Source organism: Mastigoproctus giganteus, chromosome 10, assembly GCF_048544385.1.
Source record: "Mastigoproctus giganteus isolate SK-2022 chromosome 10, ASM4854438v1, whole genome shotgun sequence".
Taxonomy (NCBI): Eukaryota; Metazoa; Arthropoda; class Arachnida; order Uropygi; family Thelyphonidae; genus Mastigoproctus; species Mastigoproctus giganteus.
Window position 1 is genome coordinate 203,689,353 of NC_143584.1, and position 20,727 is coordinate 203,710,079.

General features: G+C 35.1%; 1 protein-coding gene across 1 annotated transcript in view; it reads left to right on the forward strand.

Annotated features, from left to right (window-relative positions):
* btv (dynein cytoplasmic heavy chain beethoven) overlaps positions 1 to 20,727 on the forward strand; it is a 696,240-nt gene that overhangs the window by 627,865 nt on the left and 47,648 nt on the right. Inside the window, exons 62-64 of the mRNA XM_090384033.1 lie at positions 3,675 to 3,838; positions 9,907 to 10,032; positions 19,611 to 19,721. Coding sequence (XP_090240159.1) covers positions 3,675 to 3,838; positions 9,907 to 10,032; positions 19,611 to 19,721 — 401 coding nt within the window. The remainder of the gene's footprint in view (positions 1 to 3,674; positions 3,839 to 9,906; positions 10,033 to 19,610; positions 19,722 to 20,727) is intronic.

Here is a 20,727-nt window from a genome sequence, read left to right on the forward strand (position 1 = left end):
AACTAAGGTTGTCTATCTTCAGTCCTCCAATTTTGATGGCAGTCCCTAAATCTTCCAAAGCTTCGCACATGATATCTTTGGCATAAAGATTAAAAAGGTGAGGTGACAAAATACAGCCCTGCCTGACACCGTTACCTTTTGTAAAAAGTCCATGTTTCCCATGTTCGTTCTCACAGTTCCTTCCTGTTCCTGGTACATAGCTTAATCAGCTGAATTATGTGGCTTAGGAAACCCATAATAGTCATCGTTTCCCATAGTTTCTCATGTTGAACACAATCAAATGCTTTTGCATAATCTATAAAACACGAAATGACTGGAACATTGAATTCTTTGCATTTTTCAATAAAGAGTCGTGTGCTTAAGATCTGATCTCTGGTTCCTCTACCCCTTCTGAAACCTGCTTGCTCTTCTGGCATTTCTTCAAGTTTTCTTGAGATTCTGTTCAATATGATTTTAAGAAGAATCTTGCTAGCTTGAGAAATTAAGCTAATAGTCCTGTAATTTGAGCAAATTTTCAGATCTCTTTTTTTGGTAAGGGGATGAAAATTGATTTCTTCCAATCTGATGGCCACCGTCCCGTTTCCCAAATTTTTACAATCATTTTATGAAAAAACTTGGTGCCCTTCACACCTGTAGCTTTAATCAATTCCGCTGGGATTTCATCAATTCCAAGTGACTTGCCACACGTTAGTTCTCTGATGGCTTTTTCAACTTCTTCCTTCAGTGGAAATGGTTCATGATCACATTCTTGAAAATGGGTGGCAGATCATTAGTGCCAGTAGGTGCTCGGAAGAGCTGCTCACAGTATTCTTTCCACCTTCCTTTGATTGTGTTCTCCTCTGTTAAAATTTCCCCTTTGGAGTCCTTAATTACATTAAGTTTTGGTCGGGACATTTGTCTTAAAAGACTTAATTACATCATGCATCTTTTTAGCGTCATTTCATTTGTTGTGGTATTCGATTTCTTTACACTTTAGATTGATATTATCCTGTTTGTCCTGGCTTAAACAGTGCTTGATGACTTTATTTAGTTCCTGATACTCTTCATTTCCTTGTATACCCTGGGCATATTACAGTAATAGTAATTATTATGATACAATTTGATTCTTTCAAAAATATCTGGGTTTTTTTTTTTTTTTTTTTTTTTTGCTGGTTTTTTTTTTTTTTTTTTAATTCTGGGAGTAATTACACTAGTTTACAAATTTAAGTTTGTTCGTTAGGGTTTGAATTTCAGCAGGTCCTACTGCCGAAATATGTTAATGTGATTTCAAATATGACAGATTTTTTTTTCTATCACATCCAGATACATCACAATTTAAGAAATAAAAAAGTATTGTTTTTATGCGAAAGTATATAACTTTATTGTATTTAGTAATGACAAATTGATAGGATTACATTTTCATATATCAAAAAATACGTAAATACTAACCAGTGTTAATCAAAATTCTAAAACTTTCATTAATCAGACCTTCGTCTCTTTGTTTGAAATGAATGTTTAATCTTTTTTCTTTTATGTACAGTGCCAGGTTTCTCTTTTTTTAAACACCAGCAGTAGTCGGCATCATGCTTGTATTCCGCCTTCCCTGGTACCTCCGCTCCATTTCCTTTATGTCCTGATGGAATCTCTCTCCTTGTTCTTCACTCATCTGTGCAAGATTTTCGGAGAAAAAATCAAGATGGGCATGCGAATAGTGAATTTTGATGCTCATATTGCTACCTAAATTGTAAAGCTTTTCGAGCATATTTTGAAAAATTTTCTCATAATCCTGTGATTTATGATTTCCTAGAAAGTTTTCCATTACACTTTTAAAAGTGTAATGGAAACCTTCGACAAGAAACTTCAACGTCAGTCATTGCAGCTTCAAACTGGCCATCTAAAACCAATTTTCTAATTTGGGGACCAATGAAGATACCCTCCTTAAGTTTAGTGTCAGATAAACCGGGAAATTTACTGCAAAGGTACTTAAAGCAGTTGCCATCTTTATTCAATGCTTTAACAAATTGCTTCATTATGATATGCCTAACTTGATATACAGTGGAGGTAAAAGTATTTTATCTGGCTTCACCAAACTTTCGTGCACAATATTTTTTTGACCCCGGTGTAAGATTGTGCCTCCGAGGCCATTGCTTCTTTGTCCAATGCAGCGCTTTAACTCTGCTATCCCATTCACAAATAAAGCATGGCATTTTAGTGTACCCACCCTGTTGCCCCAACAACATACATAACACTTTTAAGTCTCCACATAGTTGCCATTCGTGATCTTGATATTTAATTTTCTCCAGAAGAAACTTTAGATTGTCATAAGTTTCTTTTAAGTAGACTGAATGAGCAACTGTCACAGATGTGTACTTATCTCCATTATACAAGAGAACATCTTTTAAACTAGCCTTAGAAGAGTCTATAAATAGTCTCCATTCACTAGGAACATATGATGGAGCTCCTAAGGCGCTTATTAAACCAGTGATATCACTGCAATATACGAGAGGACCGTCTTGTGATAAATATTGTATAAACTCCCTTTCACGATTTCTGTACCAGGAAAATGATGTACCTGAAGCAAGTAAGTTCTTCGCTTGTAGTCTGGATCCCAGAATTTCAGCAGCATACGTTGGGAGACCTAAGTCCCTTACTAAATCGTTCAGTTCGACTTGCGTGAATTGCTGTGGCGTTAAAATATTTTCTGGTTCATAACATTCCTCTTCACTAACCTCTTTAGCTTCTGCTTCAGTGGAAGAAGATGTGGACTCCAAAGTTTCTTGTTGAAGTTTTACAGGCAGATCAGGTCCGTGTGAAACCGGTTTTATGACTGACAGTAGATCTGGATATTTGATGTCCTTTTTATTTTTTGAATTGTAACCTTTAACATCACATACACAAAAGTAACATTTGGCATGGCTTACTGGCTCGCGCCACACCATAGGAATAGCAAATGGCGAGCACACCTTTTTTCCTTGACTCCATTTTCTAAGATGTTCGACACATGTATGGCATCCTTTATGCGGTGCCCACAATTTATCCTGATCGCCTAGTTTTATGTAAAAGTATGCATAGTACGATTTTTTTTACAAAATCGGTAATATTTCGCCTCCACTTTACAGGAACAAAACAACCACATATGTAACAAAATATGTCGAGACTGTTTATACACTTTTTGGTTGCCATACTAAAAGAAAACTAACACACAATAAGAGCTCACAACGGTTTTTACAGGAGTGACAAGTTTAACCCGTAACTACACACAGGAGTTTCCCAGACTCCACGCGGAAAATAAAATTCTGGGAATCACAGGTGGGCCGGAAGAGCAGGGTGAGGGGCCGTCTACCTTCATGGGTCAAGGTCGGCTACCTTGCAGTGTGTGTAGTTATGGGTTAAACATGCACAATCTGTTGTATTTGAGGCAAATATTTGATACTGATTACGAATATATGGGTATAAAACTTGTAAACCATTGCAGAAACTATAGTTAAGTACACATTTGCGTATAATACCTAGATAATATTTTGTTAATGAATTGTGAAAAATCTCTACGTGATAGAAACAAATGGACTTCAGTTTAGTAATCAGTAAACATGCATAAATAACTGCCACATACTTTTACTCAAACCTCAGATACACTGTAAACCAGTGTTATTACTAGCATCTTTAATTGTAAATTATATTCTTATGCATTGTAGGGCTGAAGGAATTGTCTCCACCATCAAGCAGTTTGAAAAGCTTAATATCCAGTAAGATGACCCCATTAGAGCCAATTTTGATTATTATATCTCCAGGAGGAGATCCTTCTCAAGAATTACAGGAGCTTGCTGCCCAAACAGTTGGACTAGACAGTTATTTTGAGGTTTCAATCATTTTCTTATGAAATTTGTGGAAAAGAATAATGATTTTTTTAAGTCAATAAAATGTATTTAAATTTCTTGTTATATAATAATAATATATTTTATAATTTTTTACTCCAATTATTTATTTGCAGAGGTTATCAAATATGCAGAAGATTGATGAAATCTCTTATATTTTTAAAATTATACATCTCTTTATTTATTTATAATTAATTATTTATTAAAAATAGGATTATACTTTTTTTTTAAATAAATGTTATTAAGTGTAAATTGAAATTATTATAGGGGGGAGAGAAGTATTAACCAAATAATTGTAAAATTAGTAATTTTCAATGTAAGTATGATTTAAGCTAGTTTTGTTTTGCTGTATTGAATGGATTTAGTAATAGGTATTACAGTAAAATCTCGTTAATGCAAACTTGTTTTATACAAAGTACTCGTTTATATGAAGCACATACAATTCCCCTGCGAGAGGATAGGCTATTCTATGTAAATATATTTGTTTATTACAAAATTCGGTTAATATGTATTACAAAGTGCTTTATCACCCCGTGAGAAATAAATATTGTCATTTGGTATGTTTAATACAAATCTTGGCAGAGCTGTCTGATTATTGCCTCCGGCCACCCTGTTCCCTACTTCCCAAAGGATTGCACTGACTTGTTAGAAATTAGTTTTGTGTAAACAAAAGCAATTTATGTTAGCTACAATGTCAAATGCACTCTGAAAAACATCTTTATGAAGGATGAGTTATTAAATTAACAAAAGAATAAAAAGTTTTTCTAAGTTGTTTACATGCACTTCCTCACTCTCCACGGGAATAAGGTCAGTTGCAATTGTTACCCCAGTTCAAAGAGCCTTTTGCTACCGTGTACAGCAATCTATTTTTTGTGCCATTTTATCTGAGCTGATGTCTTTTTTGGAACTTGTGTCTTAAAATTAATTTAAAATTTGTTATATTAAATTTTATCTAGCAGTGTTATGGCAACAAAACGTAAATGGACAGAATTAAGCTTGGAAATTAAACTAAAAATTATATAAGAGGCTGATAGGATGGAAAGAAGTGAAACAGACATTGCAGAGGAATACAACATCCCTTTACCTACTTTATCTACAATACTGAAAAACGCACTTGAAGAAGTGCATGACAATGGAGCAGGAAACGAATTTGTGGTGCAAAACACGTGGTACTTGAAATGCGCGAATCTAATTTGCCAGATTAGGTCCAATTTTGCAAGAAAAGGCAAATTAACTAGCTCAGCAACATGGAATTAATGACTTCAAATGCAGCAGTGGCTGGATTTAAAGACAGGAATAATTTGGTTTTGCGAAATGTTTGCAGTGAGTCTGGATTAGTTGACAAAGAAAAGGCTACTGACTGGTTGTGTTCTGTATGGTCCATTCTTGAAAAATATGAGCCAAAGGATATTTTTAATCTTAACAAGACAGGTTTATTTTATAATTTGCTGCCAAACAAAACATTTGCTGTTCGAGGAGAGTGTTGTCATGGCGGAAAATTTAGTAAACAAAGACTCACTGTTCTGTTATGCTGCAATTCAGATGAGAGTACAAAACGTCACCCACTTATGATTGGGGCGTCTCCGTAGCCAGGTGGGAAGGAGCAGCAGTGCGTAGCACACTCTTCTTGATTAGACCGGGGTTCGAGCCCGTCACCACCAAATACGAAGAATGCGGGAAGGTCGGGGAATGACCACCGCATATTCCCGGAGCAATATGGCCTTAGTTGCTAATGCTCCTAAAAACCAAACAAACTTATGATTGGTAAATTTTCCAAACCAAGATGTTTTAAAGCAGTTAACCAACTTCCCTGTGATTATGAGGCCAATAGAAGTGCTTGGCTTATGGTCAAAATTTTTCAGTCTTGGTTATCAAAAATGGACAGAAGAATGGCCTCAGAAAAAAGAAATGGTTTGATGATTCTAGATTGTTTACAGCACATTCTGCCAAGATGACAAATATACAGCTGTTGTTTTTGCCCCCCCCACAATACCACCAGTTTAATGCAACCACTGGATCAAGGCATTATTTATAACCTGAAGAGAGCATACAGAGCCCACCTGATAAGGTACTTGGTCCACAACATAGGAGGGGGGGGGGACAATTTGCAGTCAAAGTGGAATGTCTTGGAGACTATCTGTAATCTTGTTATTGCTTGGGACAGTATTGCATCAAGTGTAATAATCAACTGTTTCAATAAGAGTGGCTTTGGAGAGAATATCATCGAAAAACATGGTCCAACAGGCAAATGTGATAGAAACATTGAGGAATGGAGGAATTTGAAGGAGCATATGGATTTTGTTGGCGAATTTGAAGAGTTTGTGAAGGTGAATGATGAAGTTGCTAACTGCAATGCCAACACCAGAAGAGCTGCTGAGCACCAAACAAAACAATGATGTTTTTGTTACCGGCGACAGCGAAATGTTTTTGTTACCAGCGACAGCGAAAGTGAAGAAGCACACACACACACTGCCATCTCAAAAAGATGCCCAAAATGCATTGAACATAATAGAGAATATGTTGGCCTGCAGTAATGTTGATAAAGAAACAACTGTTGTATTTGATAATGTCTGTGCTGTAGCTGAAAATGCTTACTGTGATACTAAAATATTGTATATATCAAAATATATACTGTACAATATTTTCATTTCCGTTAATTGTTTTTTTCTTAGTTTATCTTACAGTTAAAATAAAATCTTTAAAAAATGTTATTCTTATTATTGTATTGTTAGACAAGGCTTTTGTTTTTATTTTATTTTTATTATTTTATTTTATTAATTTATTTTTGATATTATTATTATTTATTATTATTCTTAGATATACAGTATGTACCAAAAAAAAAAAAAAAAAACGGCAAAATTTTGACACTTTTGGGGAACCTCGTTATTTCAAAACGTGAAAATGTAGGTCCCTTGAACTTTGTATTAACGAGATTCGACTGTAGTACCATATTACTCTGTGTCTTTTCAGAATAGATTTCCTTCTCTTATGCTTAGCTAACCAGTTTGATAGAGACATAAGATATGCTCACATACCAAAATGCTAAATATACGATTTAAAACATTCTTCGTGTTATCACAACGTTATTTCAATCCATACTACAAGGAAATAGCATGAACAGTGCATAAAAAATGACTATACAAACAGCTAATTACACACACAAAGACAAATAGTATATGAAGCAGTAAAAGATTACTCAACCTCATACATCACAAATTACTGACTGACTTCAGAGTGATTTCCTTTGTTTTCTGCCTCCACAGTCTACTCTAGAAAATCATCCTTCCTCTGATGGTTACTCTCATCCTCCAGAATCAATTTCCTCAAATCCATTATGCTATTCCTGGCAGATTTACTATCATTTACCTTTTATCTGTAATTTCACAGATTCTACAAGGTTTTTAAAACCAGGAAGAGATTATAATCACTTAACTAGATCTGTATGCTGCCTTTCACACTATTTGGATACCTGCCCTGGTGCACCTTGAAAATGGCTTCAGTATTCGAGCGACCTTCTCTGACGTCTATAGGCTATTCTGCTAGATCTGTATGCTGCCTTTCACACTACAGCAGGCCTCCGTTATAATGCAGTTTGCTTTACGCTGTTCTTATATTATAATCTGTATCTGACTATAACGCTGTCACAGATCACTATAACGCTCTTTTACAGATTGCATTTTTGGCATATTTAACGAAATCGTTTCATTTGATGGAGTCGATAACATGAAAATGAATAGCAAAACAGCATTAAAATGTTTCCCACGCCGATTTGAGAAATTTTCCCACGCTCTGTGAAATTTTCTCGCACGCTAATTTAATTGCAGTACAGTGACTTGTTACGTAGTTCCGAGATCAACATTTTAAAAAATGATCAAGTATATTGCTTGTAATATTTGCGTTATATGCATTTATCTGAAGTCTAGTCATCACTCAGCACAGTATTAGACATCGTGCGTAACGGACAGTTTACTCGAACATTGTATCATAATTAATGCAACCAACACAGTTACATTTGCGAAGAGTTAATAATGGCGGATAAGAATGAAAAAGCAATGACTGGACGCAGTATGAAGACTATAAATGTAAGAAAAAGACTGAATTTGAAAATTAAATTAGACGTTTTGAAGCAAATCGATTCCGGTCAACGACAAGTGGATGTGTGCCATAATTTAGGACTTGCAAGTTTAACTGTAAGGGCAATTATAAAAAAATAAAGAATTAATTTTAGCAGCAGGAAAGATAGCTGTTCCACTGCAAGCAACTAGGACTAGGCCGGTTATTAGGATTGAAATGGAAAGACTAACTAATTTTATTGAAGATAATATTCCAATGCAGAATTCAGTTAAGTTAAATATTAAAAAAAAAAAAAAAAAAGAGAGGGAGAGAGAGAGAGAGAGAGAGAGAGAGAGAGAGAGAGAGAGAGAATTAGCCAATATGATGATCTGAAGAAAACTCGCCTTAAAAAAAAAAAAAATGTGAAACCATTTAAAACTGGTAAGGGCTGGTTGAATAGATTTAAAATCCAGGGAGAAGCCGCTAGTGCAGATCAAGGAGCCAAAACTTTCAAAAAAGAACTTGTTAAAATTATTGAAGAGGGGTATTATGTGTTCTCAACAAGTTTTTAACAATGACGAAGCAGAACTTTTGTAGAAACGAATGCCTAAAAGAAGTTTCATATTGAAAGAAGAAAAAACATGCCAGGTTTCAAAGCAGCGAAGGATCGGTTGACTTTATTGATGGGTGGTAACGCTGTGGAGGGACTTAAAATTAATACCCCTTTTAGTTTATTTGGAAGAGGGCCAAAGTTCAACCCAAAATCGACACATTTTTCATGATTAAATTCATTAATTAAATTAAATCAATTAAATTCATTATTTTAATTGGAATTTTAAGTTTACATTTGATACGTAAGTAGTTACCACATAATTATATACGTATGTAATGCAGAATATTTTATATGTACAAATATTTGAATATTAAATATTTTGACTGACATTTGTGCATATTTTCACTACCGTTTATTATTGATTAGGAAATATCCTGTGGCACCGACCGCAACTCACAAATACATATGTTACCTTATGGGAATGTGGCACTCGCTTAGCGCGGATTCACTTAGTGCTCTGTTTTTCCGGAACGAATTATCAGCGTTAAGGGAGGGGGGGTGTCACCTGTATTTGGATACCTGCCCTGGTGCACCTTGGAAATGGCTTCAGTATTCGAGCGACCTTCTCTGACGTCTATAAGCTATTCCGCATTACAGAACCATAATTCTCAAGCATGATTTCTCTAGGAGATGGAGATCCATTGTAAGGTAGCAAAATCCAAAATGCTGTTCTCTTCATGGCACGACTTGTTTTAGTTCTTGCCAGTAGATCTAACATTCTCATTTATGCTGATAATGCAGATACTTATGAGAATTAGTTACTTTTGCTTTGAATATCCATTTAGTTAATCACCTTTCTCCCATTCTTTTTACATGCTTATATCATTATTATGGTTCCCATGAGTTTTCTGTAATTTCTCTTAGTGTAGATATTCTGGAAACCCCTGTTAGGCCTCAAACCTGAGTATTCTTTCCTAAGTTACATTCAACAATACTTCTAACCTTATTTTCTAAGATGCTTGCCTTGATATTACCTAGTACACTAATGAGTGGTGCAGTATGATCTAAGTCACTGATGTGCCTGAAAACCAACAAAAACAATAACCAAGGAGTGAATTTCTCTGTAATTTTTTTGATAGATTTATTTCCATCTTTATATATATTGGTATAATACTTTAGTCAAATCTTCTGTAACTTATCCTTCAGAAAATATGTTGCAGTTTGCAGTTGTTTATAAATGTTTGTGAGCAGGATAATATACTACAGTTATGGTTTCATGAACAATGCAATAAAAACTGTGTTTGTAGTTCAAATGGAACTTCAGTAAATTAACTGAAAAAAAATATTAACTTTTTTATTTGATTTTCCTAAAAAAAAGAAATTTATTTTGTTATTTATTTTCACAGTTGCTGTAACTTATAAAGCAAATTTTATGCAATAATTTAGGTTTCCATGGGCCAAGGACAAATGGAAACAGCACTAGAGAGACTTAAAACTTCTGCACAAGAGGGATTATGGTTGTGTCTCAAAAACTTGCATCTAGTCACACACTGGTTGCCTAATTTGGTTAAGGTAACTAAACAAAAAAATAAAAAATTACTATTCTAGTTTATGCATTTAAATGTAAAATAAGTATTATTCAATCTTTAACTTTAATTAATTTATTATTTATTTATTATTATTATTATTATTATTTTATTTATATATTAATTTTATTATATTTAAATGTGATTATTAGAAATTAACTTTAATTACTAATAATGACATGTTTTAAGTCTAGTAGCAGTGATTTTTCTTCTTTTTTTTTTATGAAAATCCCAAACACGAGAAGTATTAGAACCTATAGTACTTTGTACCGTGCTTGGGTTGGAGGTGGAGAAGATGAAGGAAGATATTTGTTGACATTAGACTTGAACTTTTGTAGACTGTAATTTTCAGGAAATAAAGGAAAGTTCCAGAAAACGGCAGTTGAATGAATAAACGAGGAAGATGAAAAATTGGTTCTGTGAGTTTGAAGTTGGACAGTAAATGGATGTTGGCAGGTGGCGGCATGTGTTCAGACTGTTTTGAAAGAGAGAGCAGGAATTATAGAAGCCAATTCAGAAGAACAGTGCCTATGGAAGTATCTGTGGAAAAGGCATGCAGCAGAACAGTACGTCTATGAGACAGGGGTTGGAGAGACTCTGTTAGAGATGAGTCATTAATTAACCAAACTGCCCTCTTCTGAATGGGATCTAGAAGCTTGAGAGAGGTTTTGGGGGCACCGCCCCAGATGTGGGAACAATATTCCATGATAGGGCGGATTTGAGATTTGTACAGAGTGAACAGCTGTTTGGAAGAAAAGTAGCACTAAAACCAAAAGAGAAAACCAAGTTTTTTAGATGCAGAGGAAGCAATATTTGTAATGTGCTTGTGCCAAGGGAGATAGAAGTTAGGGTAATCCCCAAAAGAGATATATCATCTTGCATAGAAATCGGGGTCTCACCAAAGATAAGCATAGGAGCAGAAGAATCTTTTTTGCGAGATATAAGACAGGACTGAGTTTTAGAAGGATTGAAATCAACTAAGTTGTCTTTGCCCCACTGGAGAATTACCTGGAGATCGGCATTTAAGGAATTGGTAGAGGATATTCAAGAAGTTTAAACTGATTGAGCAGGGCACGGTTTCTCAAACTGGAAAGCAGAATGCAATGTGCTATCATCAGCAAAACTATGGATAGGATTTGCAGTCAATAGAAGAAGGTAATTAATATACAAGAGGAAAAGAATGGAGGAAAGAACTGACCCTTGGGGGATACCAGCATTAGTGGAGAAGTTAGAAGACGGACAACTATCTATAATCACCTTCAGTGAACGGTAAGAGAGAAATCTGAATAACCAATTACAAAAAACAGTTGGCAAACCATAAGATGGAAGCTTGTTTAGAAGACCTTTATGCCAAATACGATCGAAAGCCTTTGAGATGTCAAGAGCAACTGCTTATGTTTCACTGAACTTTTCAATTGAATTTTTCCATAAATGGGTAACATAAGCCAGAATATTGCCAGTGGATCGACACTGATGGAATCTATACCGGTGATCGTTGATCAGACAAAAGTTTCTGGGTAGTTTAAGAGTTGGCGGTTAATTGACTTCTCCATTACTTTAGAAAGAGTAGAAGTAATTGCAATGGGACGATAATTGGATGGGAGGGATTTGTCACCCTCTTTAGGAACTGGCTGGATATGAGCAAATTTGGAATAAGAAAGTGAAAAAAGTGAAAACCTTTGGAATAAGAAAGTGAAAAAAGCGGCAAAGAACAGGAGTAAGTTCAGGAGCACAGGTTTTGAGAACAAGTGGAGAAATACCATCAGGACTCGGAGCTTTCTGAGCATCAAAATTCATCAAAATCCTTCTGATATCCTTTTGATGGAAGACCACAGGAGGCATTGAATGGAGTGTGTTGGGAATGTTGGGAGGTGTTTTACCAAGATCATTAATACATGATTTGAAGAAAAATGGGATGCTAGCAGGTCAGCTTTATCCTTGGCTGAAGTGACAACAGAACCATCTTGTTTAGACAGAAGTGGGAGCAGAGATGGGCAAAAGTTGCAGCCAATAGCTTTGGCAAGAGACCAGAATGCTCGGCTACCATTAGGGCAAGAAGCAAGTTTTCTACTTTTAGCCTGTTCAAAATCTAGTTTGAACTGATTAATAACTGCTTTACAATTGTTGCGAGCATTGGTGTAAGCAGAAAATGAAACTGAAGAATCGGAAACAAGCCAATTACGATATGCAACATTCTTCTCTCAAACAGCCTTAGCACATTCATTGAAGAGGCCTCTGGAGTCAGGAACTCTATAATTCATCTGTAATGCTATTAAAAAAACTGACTCATATTTATAATATTCCTTTATTATAATAAAATTTTAAAAATATATGCGTACTGACTGTATATTAAAATAAAATAAATAAATAGTGTATAAAGAGAATAAAATGCAATAAAATATAAAGTTAAAAGCCCTAAAAATCACTAAAAATATCATTAATAGCATTACAAATGAAATGCTACTTTTTTTAATAAGCATTACAGATGAAAAATAATTGAAGCCTTAGCACATTTATGGAAAACAAAGGTTAAGACAGAGGATGAGATTTTAACGTGGAGTGTGGAATAAAGGATTCCATTCCTACAAGAATAATTTCACTGATACGATCTGAGCACACATTGACATCAGAAGTTTTGAAACAGTAATCCGACCAAGGAAAAGAAGAAAAGAAATCTCGCAGGTCATCCCATTTTACATTCTTGTAATACCAAACAACACGAGGTTGGGAATAGCTATGAGATAAAAGTTCCATTGGAGAAGAGACAATCACCAAGTTCTGATCTGAGGTGCCTAAAGGACCACTCACTTCAACAGTGTACTTAGAAGGGTTGTTTGTGAGAAAAAGATCAAGCGTGTTGGCAGTATGTTAAGATTGTCAGGTATTCTTGTAGGTAAATGAATAATCTGTGCAAGGTCATTAGTAATTGCAAAAGCCTCAACATCTCAACCTAGGTGCCTCTGTAGCCTGGTGGGAAGGAGTAGCAGTGCGTAGCACACTCTTCTTGATTAGACCGGGGTTCGAGCCCGTCACCACCAAATACGAAGGATGCGGAAAGGTCAGGGAATGACCACCGCATATTCCCGGAGCAATATGGCCTCAGTTGCTAATGCTCCAAAAAACCAAATAACAAACATCTCAACCAGCTGGGTCTGTGTGACTAGAGAACGGAAGCGCTAGTTGGAGTTTTGAACGTTAAAATCACCAATGAAAATTATCTCACTGTTAGGAAAGTTGGACTGAGAAAGTCAAGTGGCAAAGAGAAGAAGTCAAAGAGCTCCAAGTGATTAGTGGAGGTGGGAGAATATTAGAGACAACAGATGAATTTGACAGAATGAGGTAGAGAGATTTTAATCCAGAGAAGATCGAAAAGAGGAGATTCCAAATTACCAATTCTCTAATAGGGAATATCGGAATGGACATATGCACAAGTACCACCTTCAAGGCGAAAGGAATCATATAGCAAATAATTTGGGCAACTGAGATGAGAAGTGGTTGAATCAACCAATAACTGAGATTAGAACTGAGACCACATATATTTGTGAAATGAACTTGGAAGTGTTTGGGAAGTCTAGATCCTTTCACAGAAAAGTTTGCTCTATTAGTTTGACAATTCATGGTGTATTCAGTAGTGATTTAAATAATGGTCTGGAATTATTTGGGTATAAAGTATTTTCCATCAGCAACGAAACTGAAAATTACAAGAGAATGGGCCTGTGGTACTGATTTCCATAGTTTGCAAAAGACAAATACAGTAGAACCACAAAATACTATTACTAAATTACTTTTAATCACGTAAAGAAGCTTTCGGGGTAGTGAACCCCTTCCTCAGCAAGTAAACATAGCATAAAACGTTAGAAATGGAATAAACTAAATAAGCAGTGCATGCTCAGATTACTGGGAGAGTGTGCACATGAACACGAGAGTGTTCAATCACTTACTTTGTCAGATCAGGTGATTGTTGCTGGTACCCGGCGTTTATATGGGATGACTGCCACCATTTGTCATGCTTTAACACTACGGACTCCAATATTGGGTGTAGTCTTGTACCTCTGCTGCGATTTAAAACTTTGTGACAGCTAGATATGTTTAGGGACTCCAACCATAGGTGGTGATAGTAGTGCCGAGATTGGTCGATCACCTCGCTGTCACGGCTGGGATTGAGGTCATGTTGAGTTGACCAGAAATGCTCTGCGATTGTAGAGTGCACAGAGTCACCCAGGTGGATGGACCCATCATGTTCCACGAGGTGGTCCTGGAGTTGTCTGGAGCTCCACATAGCAGTTGCCACAATCATGGCAAGTGATCCGGTATACAATACCACTGCATAAGAGAGGGGCGATGGGTGTTTTTACTCTTGATAATCAAGAGTTAAAGCACAACAAATCGAGAGTTTCTACTCTTGATAATCGAGAATAAAAACATTCGAGAGTAATTCGAGTGTAAAATTCGAATTCTAGAGATCGCAAACTTCTACCAGGAAGTTGTAAGCACTTCATGTGGTACTCGCATAAGATCCTAGAAATCTGGTCTGAGACACCTGGGTAATATGGGATATAAGCAATAGATACCGTTTCACTGTCATGAGTGGGCGAGAGCCTCAGGCGAGTTGCAAGTTCTTGTGCTTGTAGTGAGCACTTGTCCAACACACAGGTTGGGTAGCCACAATTGGTGAGGTCAGCTTTTATCCTAGAAACCTCTGTGTGCCTGGCTTCTTCTGAGCTGGAAAGACTCCAAGCTCAAGAGAGTAGATTACGTGCATTGCTATTCGAGTGACAAGGGGCATGCGCTGATCTGTAGTTCGTGAATTGCCCGCAGCACATCGGTTTCTGGTAAACCGAGGTTTCCAAACGAGGGCCCACCCGTCTCACTAAGACATCCAGAAAAGAAAGGGTCTTGTTCGCTTCCAAGGCTACACCCAATTTTGTAGTCTGTAGTGTTAAAGCATAACAAATGTTGGCAGTCATCCCATAAATATGCCGGGTACCAGCAACAATCACCTGATCTGACATAGTAAGTGATTGAACACTCTCACGTTCAAGTGCATGCTTTCCCAGCAATCTGAGCACGCAGTGCTTATTTAGTTTATTCCATCCCTAACGTTTTATGTTATGTTTACTTGCTGAGGAAGGGGTTCATTACCCTGAAAGCTTCTTTACCTTATTAAATTAATTTAGTTACCGTATTCACTGGTTCTACTATATTCTTCTTTTGAAAATTACAACATACTTTACAAAAACTGAAAAGTAAATTCTCCATTTAATGAATGTTTTATATCATAAATGAAAATTATAGTAAACTTCCACTTATTTATATTTGTTTGCCTGGTTATCTGGCTTTTAAATTATCTTTGTACATTTTTCTTTATTGATTCATTTTGAAATTGCACATTGTTGGATATACACTGTTATTTTCAAAAATCATTAATAAAGTTTTTAGCCATTATCAGGCACTGTTATTACTAAACATATTGGGAAGTAAGAGACAAGACAACAATAGGTTACAATCAAATTATAATATGGTATAGAGCACCCTTTACATGTGTCCATATAGCCTTCGTGGAATGCTTTCTACTAATTTATGACACACATTAATGGAAATCTATCTCCTTTCCTTCGACAAAAGAGGTTTTAATTGGGCAGTTGATAGTAGCTGCTGTGTATAAACTCTCATGTTTTTACAATTCATCTAAATTGGTTACTCTGAGTGGGCCTGTCCATTAGTGTAATATTATTCTCCCTACACCAAACCATCACATGCCAGACTTTATGACAGGGACATTATCGAATGAAATAACTTTTAATATACACTTTATAACATTTTGTGCCATATAATTGCAATAATATAGAAACAATAGCATTACCGAAGACATTACACTGTCACTCCTTCTGCAAGAATTTGGGGGGGGGAATCATATTGCAAAAAAAAAAAAGCACAAATCATCAAATATACACACCTGCTGCTACCAAAACCACCATGCTTCGCATATGGGACAATGTAGTTCATTTCAAAATGTTCTCTGAGTTTGTGGTACACCTTCCAGAGCATCCTTTTATACTCCTCCAGAGGCCAATTTCTCCATGTATGATGCTATAGAACCAGTTACTATGCATTAACTTTTATGATAAATGTTCCAGACAGAGTGCTTCAGAATAAACTTGAAAAGAAAGCACTTGGAAGAAGAAACACTAATTACTTTTGGTGTAATCAGTGTTTCTTCTTGTGATTATACAAAAGGAAAGAATTGATCATATATGTACAGATATTTCATGGATATGGCTTCTTTTCCACTTCCTCATTGTGCATTGAAAAGATAATCTCAGTTAGATTTGATTATTCTCTTGAGAATTAGCTATTTTTTTAATTAATAAGACTAGTAAACTTTCTTTAAGAATATTTTAAGCCTAAGATAAAAATACCAGTACTTGTCAGAACAGTCATTACTTAATTTTAAATTTTCTAAATCAAATTAAAAATCTTATGTATGCAATACATAACATTTAACACAAGAGAAACAATCAAAAGTACTTATGGATTAGCAACCTTTTGACACACTGACCACTATAATAACATCTGAAATTATTATCTAACTGACAACTGATATTACTATAAAAACAAATGTGGTTATGTCTCCAAGACTATTATACAAAAAAGAAACACTAATTACTGCAAAATAAATCCAGCAAATTATTACAAAAATTATGGTTATGTAGTTATGCCTGGTAAGTTGCAAGCTTTTTTTTTTTTTTTTTGCAATATGATTTTTCCCCCCCCCAATTCTTGCAGAAGGAGTGACAGTGTAATGTCTTCGGTAATGCTATTGTTTCTATATTACTGCAATTATATGGCATAAAATGTTATAAATTGGATATTAAAAGTTATTTCAATAGGATAATGTCCCTGTCATAAAGTCTGGCATGTGATGGTTTGGTGTAGGGAGAATATCAAAATAGTATTTCAAAATAAAATAAAATCATAAAAATACAAAAAATGATAAAGCAATATGATAAACTTCAGTTGCCACTTCTCAGCCCATCTGCCTAACTTTTCTAGATCCTGTTGCAGTAGCATACTGTCTTTACTGTCATTAACAACCCTACCAACCTTTGTATCATCTGCAAACTTGGACATTAATCCTGATATACCTTCATCAGTATCATTGATAAATACACAAAATAACAATGGGCCCAGCACCGAACCTGGGGGTACTCCACTAATAATATTAGTCCATGTAGAGCAGTGTCCATTTATTACCACTCTCTGCCATCTCCCACTCAACCATCCCTTTATCCATTGCAGCAATCTTTCCTTAATGCCATACAGCTCCAATTTGTACAGCAGTCTTCCGTATGCAACAGTATCAAAAGCTTTCCTGAAATCCAAGTATATGATATCAAAATTATTTTTTGCATTATCCGGTTCCTTTCTGACTACATCATAGTATCCAATCAAATTTGTCAGACAAGACTTCCACTTAACAAACCCATGCTGTGTCTGAACTATTACTGCAGTCTTGTCTAGGTGATCCTGCATCACTTGTTTAACCAGACTCCATTATTTGACCCGGAACAGAAGTTAAACTAACAGGTCTATAATTATTTGTGTCACCCTTTGAACCCCCTTTGTGAATTGGGGATACATTTGCACATCTCCAGTCCATGGGGACCTTCCCTGAATCTAAAGTTGCTCTCATAATTATGGATAAAGGTTTGCTTACTTCCCTTGCTGCCTCCTTCAATATACCTGGATAGATTCCTTCTGTCCCAGGTGCCTTTTTTATGTTTAACTTCAACAATTTCTTCTCCACTTTGCTCTCCTTTATTACAAAATCATTTAGCTCCCTGTTAGAGTTTAGTAAACTTGTCCTCCCCTTCCATTCAGAATTCCTCATGTGTGAATGTAGATGCAAAATACTCATTCAGTTTGTTTGCTATCTGAGCAGGACTGTCAACAGTCGAACCACCAACATCAAGTGGACTAATCTGATTCATCCCCTTCCTTCTAGAGTTTACATAAGTAAAGAAGTCTTTGTTGTTTTTCTGTTCCTTCGCTTCCCTAACCTCCTTTGTGACTTGATTACAGACTTTTAGGTCAAACCTTGAACAGTATTTCTTATTTGTTATGAAAAACCTAGTAGCTTTGAAGATTATTTCCTTGAAGGCTTCCCATTTAGAATTCACTGTTTTTAACATCATCAGTTGATCCCACAGTATAGAATTTAAAAACTGTCTGAGACCACTGTAGTCACCTTTACAAAAACAAAAACCCTTCCCTTTACTCTTGATGGTAGTTACATCTTTAAGTAAATCCCAGTCAGTACACGGTGATCATTACCATCTTTAGTTCTTACTTATGTTTTAATTACTTTAATTTTGTCAACAGAAATAAGGTAAGTAATTATTCCTTTGTATGAGGCTAGAGTTACACAACATCTTGAGTAATGCAAACATGTCCCAAAGCCTTGTTTTAGGAAAGATGTGGCTGTCTTGGAATGGGTGAAAAGAAGAGCAACAAGATTAGTTAAGCAGAAAAGGAATGCTCTTATCAAGAAAGATTTCATTTTTGCAAATTGTAGCACATGGCAACTGCAAGGAGACCTGGTTGAAATGTTTAATACTTTAAATGGATTGAGTAAACTTAGGTGTTGATGGTATTCTTATTTTTTTTTTTTTTTTGTCCTCCATGACAGTATAGTGTTCATCACTTGTCACTCACATCGAGAGGTTTAGGTTTGACTCCTGTCATTGACTAAAAAAATTTTAAGGCTTCTTCAATTGACACTCTAGTTAGCTGTTCTCAGGTGGAGGGAATAGGGTTTTCACTGTAAGTTATTCTGTGCTTTTCAACTGAACTATGTGCAAATTATCCTCTGAACTATACTAGTACAGACACAATACACAATCCAACAATATGATGCACTTAAAACCTAACAATAACAATCTTTACTCCTTCTAAGATGACACATATAAAGGGACTTAAATTTATATTGGAAAAGGATGGTTGCAGAATAAATGTGCAAAAATTTGCTTTCAGCCAGAGAGAGTAATAGGTTGTTGAAACATACTTCTTCCATTTGTTGTTGTGGAAATAGGTATTTTGAATACATTTAAAGAAAAGTTAGACAGATTATATAGAGTGGATATACAAATGAAGTGAACGGGTTTTTTTTTTTTTTTTTTTTTTCCTTTTTATTTAGCTGATACTGTGTACAGCTTTTAATTAAAACAGATATCTATTGTGATTTAACTTCGGTTTATGAAAAGTTGGATTTGCTTTGCACTTCTTTACTGTATATCTTATCAAATTCTTATTGACATGTTACAAGGAAAACATGAACCACAAATAAATCAAAGTAGCCATCCTTATTATAACCACATTAATTAATTCAGCTATTACTAATAAAATTCATTAAATATAGAGCTATACATTATATTTTTATTTTAATCATTCATACATCTTTGTTACTTTTTCTTTATCTCTTTCAAATTGCAATAATGCATTCCTCAGCGTTATAATTATCCTTCAGAAGAACCATTATAAATAAATTCACATTTTGCATGTTAGGAATTAAGATCCCTTGAAGTGAGTTCCAACTTTTGCTTGTGGCTTACATCAGAAGTGCATCCTAAATTCTCTCCTGTTCTTTTGGAAATGTGTTTGAAAATTACTTATGAAGTAAGTAAATAATGCTGTTGAATTTATATCACTTTATTTATCTTTTATTGTCTTGTCTTAACTTATGTTATATTTTTGAGAAATTCTCAGTGAAACTCCACATCTTACTTGTAATTTGTCTTGATTATTGCATAACACTACTACTTTGTATAGCATTATAATTTTATCATTTTAATTTTTAATGTTAAAATGGAACAATTTGATAAATTTTTAAAAACTGTAAGCTTAATTTCTCTACTTACTGCACATTGTTTTTGGATTTTTTTTTATTTTAACTTTTGCTGACTATGCATATGCTTTGTTTACATTGTAAAAATGTAATGGATATAAAAATTACCATCAAGTGTCAGGACAGATACTTACAGAGACAGTTATCTGTGTTGTAGATATGCTGAAGTAAGAATTTTTGGATTCTGGGTTTCTTAGAATAAAATTCTCATGTCTAGAAAAAAAAATTTTGCAGATGGAAACTAGAGCATAGAAACTTATTTTTACAATTACAAAGGTCACATCCCTTTTAATTTTGCAATTACACAGGCACATCCAGAAAATATTAGTATAGTATTACAAGGTACATTCAAGTTATGAGATTTCCAAATTTATTTCTCACAAAATAATTGAACTATGCCCATGGGACTGCTTTTAGTCTAACTACCAATTAGCTCTGAATGTTTTTAGAAGATGGCAGCATATTGCAATATGTCACATTGATTTCAGCACCTTAAACAGTACACTATGTTTAAAATACTTAAAACGGTGTCCTTCAGTCATCAAGAACATATCATTATCTGATTTTTGTATCTCACCAGGAAAAGCCCAATTTAAATCCATCAGGAAATGTCAGATGTGTGTCCTGTAGGCCTTATAGATGTGAAAAATTTTCATAGCTGGGTATGCATGGACATGTGTTATGTCTTATTTATGGTGGCACCTAAATGTTAGTTCAACTCTGCCATGGTACACTATGATGAGTACAGAGCTCAGTGAAATGGCTAGATACAAGTAT